The 14,179-nt window shown below is 35.6% G+C and overlaps 1 protein-coding gene across 4 annotated transcripts in view; it reads right to left on the minus strand.

Annotated features, from left to right (window-relative positions):
• Positions 1 to 14,179, minus strand: part of TBL1XR1 (TBL1X/Y related 1) — a 177,984-nt gene that overhangs the window by 17,100 nt on the left and 146,705 nt on the right. For all 4 annotated transcript variants that reach the window (XM_047099705.1, XM_047099704.1, XM_047099702.1 and 1 more), the window contains exons 3-9: positions 12,736 to 12,881; positions 10,301 to 10,523; positions 9,450 to 9,582; positions 8,926 to 9,067; positions 6,270 to 6,333; positions 6,074 to 6,171; positions 4,492 to 4,552 (exon numbers count right to left, since the gene is read on the minus strand). In XM_047099705.1, coding sequence (XP_046955661.1) covers positions 4,492 to 4,552; positions 6,074 to 6,171; positions 6,270 to 6,333; positions 8,926 to 9,067; positions 9,450 to 9,582; positions 10,301 to 10,466 — 664 coding nt within the window. In that variant the 5' untranslated portion in view covers positions 10,467 to 10,523; positions 12,736 to 12,881. The remainder of the gene's footprint in view (positions 1 to 4,491; positions 4,553 to 6,073; positions 6,172 to 6,269; positions 6,334 to 8,925; positions 9,068 to 9,449; positions 9,583 to 10,300; positions 10,524 to 12,735; positions 12,882 to 14,179) is intronic.

The following is a 14,179-nucleotide window of genomic DNA, read 5'->3' on the forward strand; positions in this document are numbered from 1 at the left end:
TCATTTTATGTATGATAAAAGGGATAAAGAAAAGTTAATTAATTTGACTAGGGTTACACAACCCTTTAAAATCTTGGAGCTAAGATTCTAATTTTCGTCTTCTGCAATTTGATATATTTTTGTTACTCCCTCCATCCTTCGTAATTTAAAAACGTAATGAATGACCCAAACCTATGCAGTAAGGAGAGAAAGGCTTTTATTATTCATTTGCATTTTTTTAGAAACAGCTTTATTAATATATAAATCACATACCATAAAATTTATCCATTTAAAGTGTACAATTCAATGGGTTTTGGTATATTTTATTATTAATTTTGATATATTGTGGTCATATTTAACATAAAATTTGTCATTTATTAAGTGTACAATCAGTAGTATTACATTCACAAGGTTGTGCAACCATCACAACTATTTCCAAAACTTTTTCATCATCCCAAACAGAAACTCTGTAGCCATCAAGCAATAATTCCCTATTTCTCCCTCCCACCACTCCTGAGAACTTCTAATCTTTTACTTTTTGTCTCTATGATTTTTTCTATTCTAGATATCTACTATAAGTACAATCATATGATTTGACCCTATGTGTCTGCTTTATTTCACTGAGCACATGTGTGAGATTCACTAATGTAGCATGTTTCAGAATTTCTTTCCTTTTTATGGCTGAATAATAACCCATTGTATGTATAGACCATATTTTGTTTACCCATTCGTCTGTTGGACATTGGGTTGTTTCAACCTATTGGCTACTATTGCTATACTGCTATGAACACTGACATACAAGAATCTGTTCAAGTCCCTGCTTTCAATTCTTTTGGAGATATACCTAGGTGCAGAATTGCTGGATCATAACATGGTAATTATATGTTTAGTTTCTTGAGGAACTGTTGTACTGCTTGCCACAGTGACTGTACCATTTTACAAACCTACTAGTAAAGTATCAGGGCCTTGATTTCTCCACCCCCTCATGAACATTATTACTTTTTATAGCCATACTAATGGGTATGAAATGGTCACTTATCGCAACTCATCTGTAATCATGATTTATGTTTTATGCAAAAGTGTATATTGAGAAAATTTAGCACAGCAATTAAAATATGGTAACTTAAAAAGCATGGCAGACTTCTATTTCTGGTCAAGATGGAGTAATAGTGACAAAATTTACCTCCTGCCCAATGACCAGAACAAAATATGTGAAATAACAATTTAAGACACCAGACTTCAAGCAATGAAAGACAGTGGTTCCTAACAAAATGGAAACCAACCACCAATGTGCTCTTAAAAAATTGCCCAAGCTCATAAATTAGGGATGGGGTCGGGGGGGGGGGGGGGGTGTCCAAGTCTTGGCAAAGGAAAGAGGAATCTCTCTAGGCAGAGATCAATGCAATTCCTGAGCTGAAGATAAAGCTGAGAATCTGGGGAGACCAAGATAGCTGGAATTCATAGGACATTACTGGAAGAGAGAGCTATGCAGACAGAGATGTCACTAATTAGTAGTTAGAAGTAAATTTATAGCACTAAATATCCATATCAGAAAAGCAGAAAGGTCACAAATCAGTGACCTTAACTTCCACATCAAGCAAACAAAAAGCAAATTAGACAGACACTGAAAGCATGATACATAAAAGAATAAATAATTTATGAAATTCATCAACATTAATAACTCCTGATCTTCGAGGGACATTTTGTTTGGTTTGGTTTTGTTTGAAGTAGAGTTGGCACAGAGGGACACTATTAAAACAATGCAAAATGAAGCCACAGACTCCAAGACAGCATTTGTAAATACCTGATAAACTTGTTCCCAGAATAAAGAACTCACAACACTCAGTAATAAGAAAACAATAAATTAAAGGTCCAAAGATTTGAACAGACACTTCACCAAATAAGATCTATAGATGGTAAACAGTACATGACAAGATGCTCAACATCATTAGTCGTTAGAAAATGCAAACTAAGCCACAGTGGAATACCAATACCCACCGATTAGAGTGGCTCCAATTAATGACACTGACCACTTATCAAGTGCTGCAAGGACATGGAGGGTCTAGAATATCCACCTCTGGTGCAAATGTAAACCAGTTTGGAAAATGTAAACTTTGGAAAACCAGTTCAGCTGTTTATTAACAAGTTAAACATATAACTTCCCGTATGATCTAGCTTTTCTATTCTCAGATATTTACATGGAATAAATGAAAGCATGAGTCCACATAAGATCTGCACATGAATATTGATAGCAGTTTTATTTATGTAGCCCAAAAAATTGGAAACAACCCAAATTTGCTTCAACAGGTAAATGGATAAACTGTGGTGTATCCATACAATGGAATATCAATCATCAACTGAAGGGAATGCAAAACAATTATACAGAGGGAAAGAAGCCAGATGAAAAGAGAATACATACGGTGTGATTCTGTTTACATAATGTAAACTAACATGTGGTGAAGAAAGGCCATGAGTGGCTTTGTCTGGGCATAGAGGGGAGAGATCACAAAGGTGCAGGAGGAAACTTCCGAAACTAACAGGTGTATTCGTTATCTGAAGTATGGTGATGGTTTCAATGGTATATGCATATGTCAAAACATATCACATTGCACAATTTAAATGTGTATAGCTCATTTTATGACAATTATACTTCAATAAAGCTGTTTAAAAAGACAAAAATGCATGGCAAGAAAGAATATCATGGGTAAAAAGCCTATTTAACTTGTAAAATGACTTCAATGCCACCTACCTCATCAGGTTGTAGCCAGGACTGAAGGGAATCATGTATACTACTAAGGGCACCATCTCTAACACAAAGGTGGTTTAGGTTACAGAGTAGCTAGTAACAGTACCAAACACTTAACTTATTTCAACTTTTCATCACTCTTAGGAGGCAGGAGAAACTTTTAGGTGGAAGAGCCAGAGGCCTAAGAGAAATCTATCTGGGTGAAGATTAGAAACAAAGGTGAAAAGGAAGTAAAACAAGTAAACAAAAACTGATGTGTAAATGTGGTAAGCTTTAATCAAGCTGAATTGTTTAAAATGATGCTTGCAAAATTATGTTACCTAGGTACTACAGAACAGTCATTTTTGTACCTTATTTAGCTTGTTTAGTCACACTAAATAGAAAAGACAAAAAGCCAAAATGTCAGAAGCTGTTTTAATTTTAAAGGTGATGCTGTGCTACTGGCTATGTGTGAAAAGGATGTCACCAAAGATTTGAAAATAACCAGTTACCTTCAGTTACCTTTCAAAACAAAACTCTTCCCAATCACAACAAAATCAAAGCAGCAGTTAAATCAAGTAAAATAGTAACACTACTGTTCTAATACAGCTGACCCTTGAACCACACAGGGGTTAGGGGCCTGACCTACCCCCTCCACATGCGGTTGAAAATCCTCATGTAACTTTTGACTTTTCCAAAACCTAACTACTAATAGCCTAATTGTTGACCAAAGGCCTTATCAATTAATAAACAGTCAATTAACACATATTTTGTATGTTGTATGAATTTTATACTGTATTCTTAGAATAAAAAGTAAGCTAGAGAGAAAAAAATGCTAAGAAAATAATAATAAAAAAGAAAATAAATTTACAGTATTGCAACTGTATTTACTGGGAAAAAAAACAAAAAAAAACAAAAACACGTATATAAGTGGACCTGCACAGTTCAAACCTGTGTTGTTAGCAAGGGTCAACTGTAGTTATTAGGCATCTTGTTTAATATTAGTAATTATCATCAGGAAACTCCCTAAGAAAAGCACAAAGCCAGGGAGAGCTGGTACTAAAATCCAGCTGTGTCCACTCATCAAGTTGTATACCTGGTGCATGGCTATGTATCAAGGAGGTAGGAGCACAGAGTGTTGGTGGGGTGGGGGTGGGAGGTGGGAGAGGTCAGCTCAGAATTACTGTATTTAAATGTCAAATTATTTTTTAGAAGAGAAATCCATCCAAAGTACCAAAGTTCCAACAATGTTTGGAAAACCTATTTTTTTTAACTTCATGTACACAGGAGGACCGATTTAGAAACGAGTCCAAAATGAGAAATGACAACACCTTAATTTGTATGAGTTTATACATTATTTTCCTAAACATTATTTAGTTTTATCCTCATAACAAATAAGTATAATTATAATCCTTCATTTATAGAGAAAATGAGGCTCAGAAAGTTTAAATGACTTCCTCAGTCTTAAAGCTTGTTAAGTGGGGGGGGGAAACTGCCATTCAAACTTAGACCGCCTGATTAAAAAATCTATGTTTTCACCATTAAATAATACCGATCTAATTGCACTAGGCTGCAAACGCTTTTTTAACAGTAAATTTCACAGAAAACGTTTGATGATCCCCTGACAATTAACAATCTGAAAGTCATGGAACATCAAACTCTTCAAAGGACTAGTAACAAGATTGATATTTGGTATTTCAAGATTTTAAGTAAATTATATCCCTTTATAAGTTTAATTAGAAAAACAGAAGAAAGCTCCAGTTCTCATGGAAATTGTGAAGATTTACCTGAATGAAAAGGAAACTGCTGCTTGGCCTCACCAGTATGTGCATCCCAAATAATTGTAGTCTAAGATAGAAAAGAAAAGGAAAATATGTTAAGAGTAATGTTAAAAGGTGTTTATGACAGATGCATACATAAGATGCCTAACTATGTTAAAGCAATGGGAAATGTCAAAGTGAATTTAATTTTTAACATTTACTTTATCCCCAATAGTACGAGAGTATATTTCATTTTTTGGTGGGGGGGAAAATGACTATTAAGTAGTTTCAGTTTCCCCTGGTGATTTTTCATCAGTCAGCTTACTTCAGATAATAATTATCTGTCTACAAAATACCAGACATTATATTACAATGCTTTAGAAACTCAACTGCAATAGCGTATTTAGTGTAAAAAATTTTTCTAGCTTTTTAGCTATTAGGAGGCAAATTCTTGGTTAATAAAGTCATCAGCCAATTCTCAATACTAAGATTTTTAAAGCTCACATTTATACATTACGGCAGCTTGAATTTTGACAAGATTGAAGACAACGTCTTGTATAGTATATGCAAGTATGACAAATAAATCTGAGTGGATATATATTCAGAACTCCTTTAAACACCCTCCCATTACTAGTGTAACTCTGGGGATGTAAAGCATCATACAGTGGCAATGGTTATTAATGGAACTTTTCCCTCCTATTCCTGGCCTCCTTTACTTTCCTTCCTTTTTTTTTTTTTCTCTCTACTTCTGACAACTCATTCAGTTAACTATGATCATATACTTTCCTGGATTAAAATAATCTTTTTTTTTGAGACAGAGAGACCGAGACAGAGACAGAGAGAGAGAGAGAGAGAGAGAGCGAGAGAGAGAGAGAGAGAGAGAGAGAGAGAGAGCACGAGTGGGGGAGGGTCAGAGAGCCAGGGAGACACAGAATCCAAAGTGGGCTCCAGACTCTGAGCTGTCAGCACAAGAGCCCGACGTGGGGGTTGAACTCACAGTGAGATCAGACCTGAGCTGAATGAAGTCAGATGCTTAACCTACTGAGCCACCCAGGTGCCCCTGGATTAAAATAATCTTAAACCTATATTCACCTTGGGAGGTATGGTAAAGGGGCTGACCCAGGAAAATGAAAACAAGAAGGCTGTATTTTCAACCTATCCATATTTTCCAGCCTAGCTAGGTGAAAAAAGCTGGAAAGATCCTGCATTTCTTACATTTCAATTAAACACCAGGAATTCAGCTAACAGACTGGCTCTAAGATTTCTCATGGAATCACTCCGGAGCTATTTTCATAGCTGAGATAAACTAGAAACAAGAGAAAGGAAGCAGAGTATGGGAGGTATGACATTCATTATTCCCACAAATTCCACCAAAACTGAGGCGTGGTCACAAAGATAAAAAAATAAAATAAATGGCATTTTGATGAGTAAATTCAGGAATAAGTGGATAGAAAATCTAAGAGCATTTCTATTATCATCATAAATTCATACCTGAATTTCCCATATATGAATGTTTTGTTGTTTATATGATTAGCAGAAGAAAATACTACTTTAGGTTATACTCTGTAACACATTAACCTTTATAAAACTTAGTTTAATGTTCTTTTACCTTGTCTACTCCAGCACTTAGGATGAAATTTCCTTTCTTATTCCACTTCAATGCAAATATAGGGCCTTTATGCTGCCCCAAGGTGCTAGCAAGGTTACCTAATATTTTAAAAACAAACAAAAAAACCCATTAAAATTACTTCAAGCTTTAAACTTAGATCAACAACAATATATGAAAAGACAAATGCTTCATTTACCATCTTTAGTCCATATTCTGGCAAATCCATCGTATGAACCAGTTGCTAGAAGTGTACCTTCACTCTGTCAGAGAAACACATTTCCTTCAATTATATAATCCGAAAAGGGCATTTAATTAGACTATTTCATATTTAAACCTTAGAAATAGCAGATCCTTGACATTCTCTGCCTCAAAATTTCTGTTTGCCAATTCCCAAACTGCCTATTTGGGAATGTTACCAAAGACCTACAAAACACCCTTTATTGCTGTGAAGCTAGTATTTATTTAATCAGCATTCAGTCAGTGTGTGAGCCTTATATCCAAATCTCAAGAATGACAGGAAGCACTCTGAGGCAGGACCATCACTACCTTTATGCGTGCTAGGGTCTCCAGTATTCTCATAGGTGCGCATGATGAAAGATGGGAGTAGGGTGGTAGACTGGGAAGGACATCAAAATCATATAATAATGATTTAACAATAAAAAGCAAAATTGGCTAAAACATTTTGTTATAAGTAGAAGTTTTTATATGGCCCTCCCTCTAAATCTTTTACTGTCTAAATGAAGCTTGTATTGTGTGTGAGCCAAACAACACTGCTGTTTCAGATGACCAGATACTTAAATATCACTGAATGTTTCTTTCCTTTGTTAATTCTTTCCCAATACGAGATCCTATTAAATAAATAAATAAATAAATAAATAAATAAATAAATAAATAAATAAATACAAGAAAAAAAAAAAAAAAAAGCCAGAAAAGAGCATAGGCTGACTTTATAGTTAATGAAGTGAGTACAATTGCCTGGAACTACTTTACCACAAGGAGAAATCCATACCAATTTCTCTAATCTTATATTCCCTTGCTGTGTCTGACCTTGATGGTACAACAGAAGGACAGATCTACGGAAGTGCAAGTTACAGAGTGCATGAAACAGACTATTACTGGGATTAGTAAACACTACTGAAGACACAGAATGAAATCCTGCCTTACTCAAGTGCTTTCTTGATGGTGTTTGGAAAGGGAATTGAAAACAAGAATCACCTTTTTTCAGACCTCTCAAACCATACGTTACGTACAGGTAAGTGAGAAACAAACAGATGCTGGTTCTAGAGGTTGTAGACTCAGTCCTGCCAGGAATTGGCTCTATGGTTCTATCTGAGGAAGAAGGAGCATGTTGAAACCAACAGCAAAAGCTTATTTCCAGACTCCACACAATGGGAAGTTTCTTTTAAACTACTGGTCCCCAAATGTCTTAGCTCATGGACCACTACAGTAGGAAAAGTATATTTTAAAGGATAACATTTTCCCCTTTTAGTGGAAGATTCAAGTTCATAGTGAATAATGCATGTTTGAAAAGTCCACACTTTTAAAAACTGTAACTTGCAGTTCAGAATCACCAAGCTCAACAAATCATTTGTTAACCATCCTTAGTATAACCTGTAAATTTCATTAACATATGGCCTCTGAACCAAATAGCATTATCAAGGCGATAAGGCCTCTGACCTAAGATATAAAAATAAGGTCCCATTTGAGAAGATAATTCTTAGTCCTGACCCTACAACCAAACAATACTGTGACATGCTAAACCTCTTTTCATTTTTGTAATTGTTAACTTCATAGGAGGGAAAGGGTAAATACATTGCTGGAAATTTTGGAAGACAACACTAAAGAAAGGTAGCTATGAGTTTTGGGAGAATTTCAAAGAAACTGAAAACTTTAGCTGGAGCAATCATTTTTAAAGACAGACCTCATTCATTGGAATGAGATTCGGAAGATCCCTTGGAAAGCTGCACAAAAAGCTGTCAAACAGAGGCCAGAGGAGGAAAGGGTGTTCATTTGCTGAGGAAAGGACCACGAACCCCATTAAATGCTTGGTAATACTGAAATAGTCCAAGATGTTTCTTAGAATAGGGAGGGTAGGTAAAAAATGGATGCAGAAAGAAAAAGGCAACATGGAAAAGATACAGAACTGTAAAAATGCTAACTTTTCACAAATTAATCATGGGCATGAAACAAATGAAGCTGCTAATCACGTATGTGAAAATGAAAGGGTGAAGCTTTATCAACTAGGAGCTCAAACTTTCTGATTAAGTCAGAACAGTTAAGTTATCTCTGAAAGATGTGGAATGACAAACAGAATCAGAGAAGTGTAAGACCGCTACAGTTGAATGAAGCCTGGAAGTGACCTAGACTAATGGCCCCTAAAAGGCAGGCAATCAAGTTTTCATCAGTTGATATAGCAAATGAGAAAAACAAGAACATGCTTTTTTAATGTAAATTTCTCTCCTCCCCCAGCAAAGGACTTCGTAGTTAAGGATTTAGTATGTATGTGCCTATTGTTGACTTTCATCTATTAACTCGTTCATGTAGGTACCATTATCCCACTTGTACCTTCCACGTGAGGAAGATGATGCAGAGCGGGCCACCACCAGTTTTACAAAGGTTCTGCTGCAAGACAAACTGAAGAGCTGCAAGCTGAACCTCGGTCTGACTGCTAGAGGGCCAGTCTTTGTTTTTTTTTAACACCACACTTCAGAATGGGGAGTCCTAGTTTGTTGTTCTCATTAGTGAAATTCAAAAACATGTGGACAAACGGACACAACCTGCCATTAGTCTGAGGTCCAGAGAGGTTAAGTACATTAGTAACTACATTCATCGTGGTTAACAGTGATACTCACATTCCAATCTAGGGATGTCACATCCTTGTTGCTTGGGACATCTTGCCCCCCTTCTCGTATACAATGTCTAAGTACTAACTGCGTGGAGCCACTAGTGCTATTTTCACTAAGATTCCATATTCTTGCTGTTGAGTCTCCAGACCTATAAAGTAGGCAACAGATTATTTAAGATCTCATGACATTCTCAAGTATCCCAGAACCAAAGTAACATATTTATATACTATTATTAATAAGACAAATAAAAACTAGAGTCTTAGAGATTTCCATCTCCAGGAGTTTTCTTAGTCTCCATTTTGGGGGCCCCAGGCCACCTTCTTAAGCAGTAAGCTTAATTAAAATTTCTAAGATTACTTCAAAGATTTAAACTTCTAAGATTCTTTACGAAGAAATAACGATTTACAAAGGCAAAAGGACCACAAAGAAGCAACAAAAACCTGGAAATGTAAGTAATGCTTTTATAAAGTGTGTAATAGTTCAGTACAATATTTTTAAAAATACATTTAGTTTCACTTTGAGAAACATACCCTGATGCCAAGAGATCACTAACAGGGTTCCAGGCACAGATGAAAACTTCAGATTCATGGCCCCGTAACACAACTGCTTTATTAGGGGGGATTTCAACATCCCCATCCACTTCCATCATATCAGTATGATTATCTATGTCAGCAGAAATAAGTGGAAAATACCAATTAGGTAATATTACAACATCCTGAGGAGGAAAAATAATTCTTAACCAGCAAATACCTCCTTTATAATATGTAACTTTTAAATTGTTTTTTAACTGTCAGCTAATGGTGAAAATGCTTATATAGCACTTGTCACATGAGGACAAGTTAAGTATATCTTTAGTTATGTATGACCATACTATTTTTAAAAGACAAAGATGAGTGTGTGTTTGGGGTGGGGGAGAGGCAGGGAGAAAGGCTGCAACAAGGTTAGAGCCAAACATGGCTAAAATGACAAAATGATCTGAGCTAAATATAATCCACGCCAACACTATTCTGAGTTTCTGCCAGTAGGGGTTGCTGATATCATTCATATAACATGAGAGGTGCCTTTCTATCTCCACGTCAGAGTTTTACTGTGTGTGTTAAAGACTGCATTACAAATTTTCTTTAGAAATCAAAAGCCGAGAAAATTTACCTAACAGTAGAAAATGGTTTCTAAATGTTTAAAAAAAAAAAAAAAAAATCCATGTAAGTAAACCTATCTTTCTGGAGCTTTAGGAACAGAAATCTGAATTGTGATATAAGTTAGGGAAACAGTTGGCATAAACGAAACAGATGATGTTACTTCAGTTTAGAAGATGAGACATCCACATAAAGCCAGATACTTCTTCTGAAAGGGAACTTTTTAAATTCTGATTTCAGCTCACTTGCTATAGTGTGTGCTCCATTCTCCTCCCCATTCGCTGTGTTTTCGCCATTTTTTGCAGATCCCTGTTGGTTTGTGGCAGCTGTGGCAGCTGCGGTGGCTGCCGCTTGTTGCTGTGCAAGCTTATCTCTGTAAGCTTGTTGTCTTGTTTGTACTACATCAGGCATTACGGCATCTATCAGTGACAGAGACTCTATTGGTCGACCATCAAACAAGGTACCATCCTGGATTTGGAAAATTGTGAGAAAAGAAATATGAAAGACAACACATTTAGGGTGAAGCAACTGCAAATAGGTGTTTAAATCTTCCTCCTCCTCTAGTTCATACTGTTAAATGTTGCCAGGTAAAGCGGAGATAATGAAAGAATAAAAAGTAGGCCCAGATGATAAAATGTTTATTAATTAGATTCCAAAATTCCGTTAGCGAAAAGTAATGACCAATATGAAATAGTTCATACAATGGTAAGAGACTTGGTGCCACAGGAGAATGGATCCTTAAAACTAAAAACTTTTAAAATAGTTTTGTTGGACTCAAAAGCTTCCTGTGATTTGATTCAAATATTAAACAAGAAATAGACTTCAGATATTTGGCCGTATCTCATTTTACTAATGTTGAAATGGAAGCACAATAAGGTTTAAAAGACTTGTTGAAGTTACACAGCTAGTCAATGGCAACCAAGATCTCTTAACTGGTGCTATTCAAAGTGTGATCCAAGGAACAATGACACTACCATCACACCAGGCAGCTTGTTGTAAATGTAGATTCGAATGTACAGAATCAAAATCTCTAAAGGGCTCAGGAAGCCGGGGTTTTACCAAGCTCTCTAGGGTCGTCTTATGAACACTAACATTTGAGAAGTACCATCATTTAACTCTGAGACTGGTGCTCTGTAATTTTATGGAGTTGCTATAATTTTCCAAAGCTCCTCTCACGGATATTAGGTAGCTCACAATTAATAAAAAGTTCTCCAGCAGGGGCACCTGGCTCGGTTGGTTAAGTGTCCCACTTCAGCTCTGGTCATTATCTCACAGTTCGTAAGTTTGAAGCCCTTATGTGCCTCACTGCTCTCAGCACAGAGCCCGCTTCTGATCCTGTCTCCCTCTCTCTCTCTGCCCTGCCCCAGCTCTCGCTCCCTTTCTCTTTCAAAAATAAACATTAAAAAAAAAAAAGTTCTCCAGCGGGCACAAGAAGAGACACAGAATAAGTCAGAAATAGAAACTGGGCAAATTAGCTGGGAATATGTGTATGTAAGGCCTGACTCATGTAAGCTGGTGAACATGCACTAACCGACAATCTACAGTGGTGTGATGGGGTGCTCGGAGTTACAAAACACAGCACCTCTTTCTGAGCTGTCACTTATAATGGAGTATCTGAGGAGTAGGAGAATTTAAGTAACTTAAAAATATTAATCCCAATGAAGATACATTGTAGAGTACTATATTACAATCTACAAAACATTTATTTTTCAGATAAAATGAGACTTTATCCCTGGCCACTGGTGGAAATTGTTTATCACCCTCCACAATACAGGACACTTTGGGACGGAAACTACTAAAAGATAATGAGGACACACTTAATTTAGTATTAGTGGATTTTTCAGTTATACAGATTAGGAAACAAAAATAATGAAATCAATATTAGTATACCTCATAATTATACTAATGAATATTGATATAGAAACCATGGATGCTTGTTTTAAAAATACTTGTGAAAGGGAAGGGGGAGCATGTTAATCTCTGCAAACATGAAAATACGACGAAGAGCTCCACATATTATAAATCCTGACCATGTATGAAAATTTTCAGCTAGATAGACCAGGATTTCCAAACTTTTTCTGCGAAAGGCCAAACAGTAAATATCTTAGGCTTTGCATAGCATAAGGTCTCTGTCACAATGATTCAATTATGCCACTGTAGCACAAAAGTAGCTAAGATAATATTTAAGTGAATGAGTGTGGCTGTGTTCCAATCAAACTTACAAAAACAGGCAAGCAGGCAGGATTTGGCTCATGGGTCATAATTGGCTGACACTTAAATTAAACCACCTATATATGGGCCTTAGGCAATAGTATCAAGACATGGCTTTAATTATAAACTGCCTTCCAAAATCAGGTATAAGCAAATAACCTGAGGTTTTGTAATTCTTCAGACCATCAATTATGGTGTCAGCATTCCACAGCAAAATGTAGCTGCTTTGAAGAAAATTACTTCTTACTATTTACTTATGAAACCATAGAAAGGGAAATAAACCAGAGATGATGGTTCTTACAGTTGGGAGCCAACGTGCCTTGCCTGTTCAACCTGACTGTGACATAAAGAACACCACCCTTCAATTTTGTCAACCTGGTAAAGCTAAAGTCAGATAATGAATGAACAAACAAGATATCAGACTTAAGGACATATTTAAGAGTTAGTATTTGAAATAATTTTTCCTTACCTCATTAATACTAACTTCTGCCTCTACATACTGTAGACCTTTCTGGATGATAGAAATCAATGCAGCAGGTGGGACGAGGGCACCATTTATGTTAGACTGACTGATATGGCTTTCTATACCAAAGGTAAATGCTGAATGAGAAAATCCTAAAAGCAAAAGGAAAGGTATAAGAATTTATTCTCCTAGTAGCAACATGCTATAGGACACAAGTGAATGACCTCTGTAATCTTTCAAAATCATAATCCATCCATTTGAAATCCCAAACTGTTAGCTAAGATTAAATATGTTTTTACACAAAAGAAGTACCAAAATCCAAACATATGAACTTTTACATATTTCCCTTTTTTGCCTTAATTACATAAAATACCTTTTTGCCTTAATTACATAAAATACTATTTAAAACTTATAATGCATATAAAATTTAGCCATGGCACATAATTTTTCTCAAAAAAATAGCATCAAACTTTAAAGTCAGGGGAAAAAGTCTTTGGAAATCATGGGAGTCAATTGCTTCACTCGAGATAATTAGGTCAAGATAAATTAAGGTGACATTTAATATTTCTGTAGTATATTTAAATTTCTACATACAAATTGTCAAACACCATATAAATCCAATATTTTGCAGTTTTTCAAACTTAGGAAATAAAAAGCCAACTAAAATTAATATAAAAAATGAAGATAATTTTTATGCTTAAATCTCACTGTATGCATGAGTTAAGTGCCAAAACACTTAACTAATTCTTTGCCACTTAGTAATAACCCATCTAAACGAAAGCTTTAGGAAATGAAAGTTGGCAAGTAAAAATCCAGTTTCTACCAGAAATTCTAAACTTAATTTGAAATACTTAAACCCAAAACACATAATAAAAATCTCTATATGTTGGTCTTGCTTTTTATGAAAGTCAAGTCCAAACTCAAACATAAAATTCTAGTAAAATCACAGACCCAAGTGAGGTTATTCTCTTTACTAAAACATCCTTCAGACCTCATCATCAAATGTCATTAATGTATTTTAAACAATTCAATTACATTATATGAAATGTTAAGAAACTTTCATACTAAGTAAACTAAATGCATATGGGCTTACTTGTGTCTTAAACTGATTTAACCTATGTAATTAACTGTTGCCTAGCCTACCCTAGTTTTTTTTAGTGCCTATTCTTTGTCTTTTTGCATTTTGTGCTTCCACTTTTAGGCTTCTTGTGGCACTTATGAACAGTGTATAATAAAATACTCTGGACTCACAAAAAGCATGTGGCTAGGAAATATTTTAATTGGTCAGTAGACAAGGTATACCTAAAGTTGTCCTCCTGGCTCCTTTCTTCCCTCTTTGAAACACCTAGCCATTCCATTCCTGCAACCCACAGTGAGAAGTGAAAAAAGATTACTTGAGACTTTAACTCATGATTTTACCCACAGGCAAGATCATTATTAACCACATTTT

The sequence above is a fragment of the Lynx rufus genome, unplaced genomic scaffold (genome assembly GCF_022079265.1).
Source record: "Lynx rufus isolate CCGP_SWC_20201006 ecotype Redwood Valley unplaced genomic scaffold, mLynRuf1.p SCAF_5, whole genome shotgun sequence".
NCBI classification, from domain to species: Eukaryota; Metazoa; Chordata; class Mammalia; order Carnivora; family Felidae; genus Lynx; species Lynx rufus.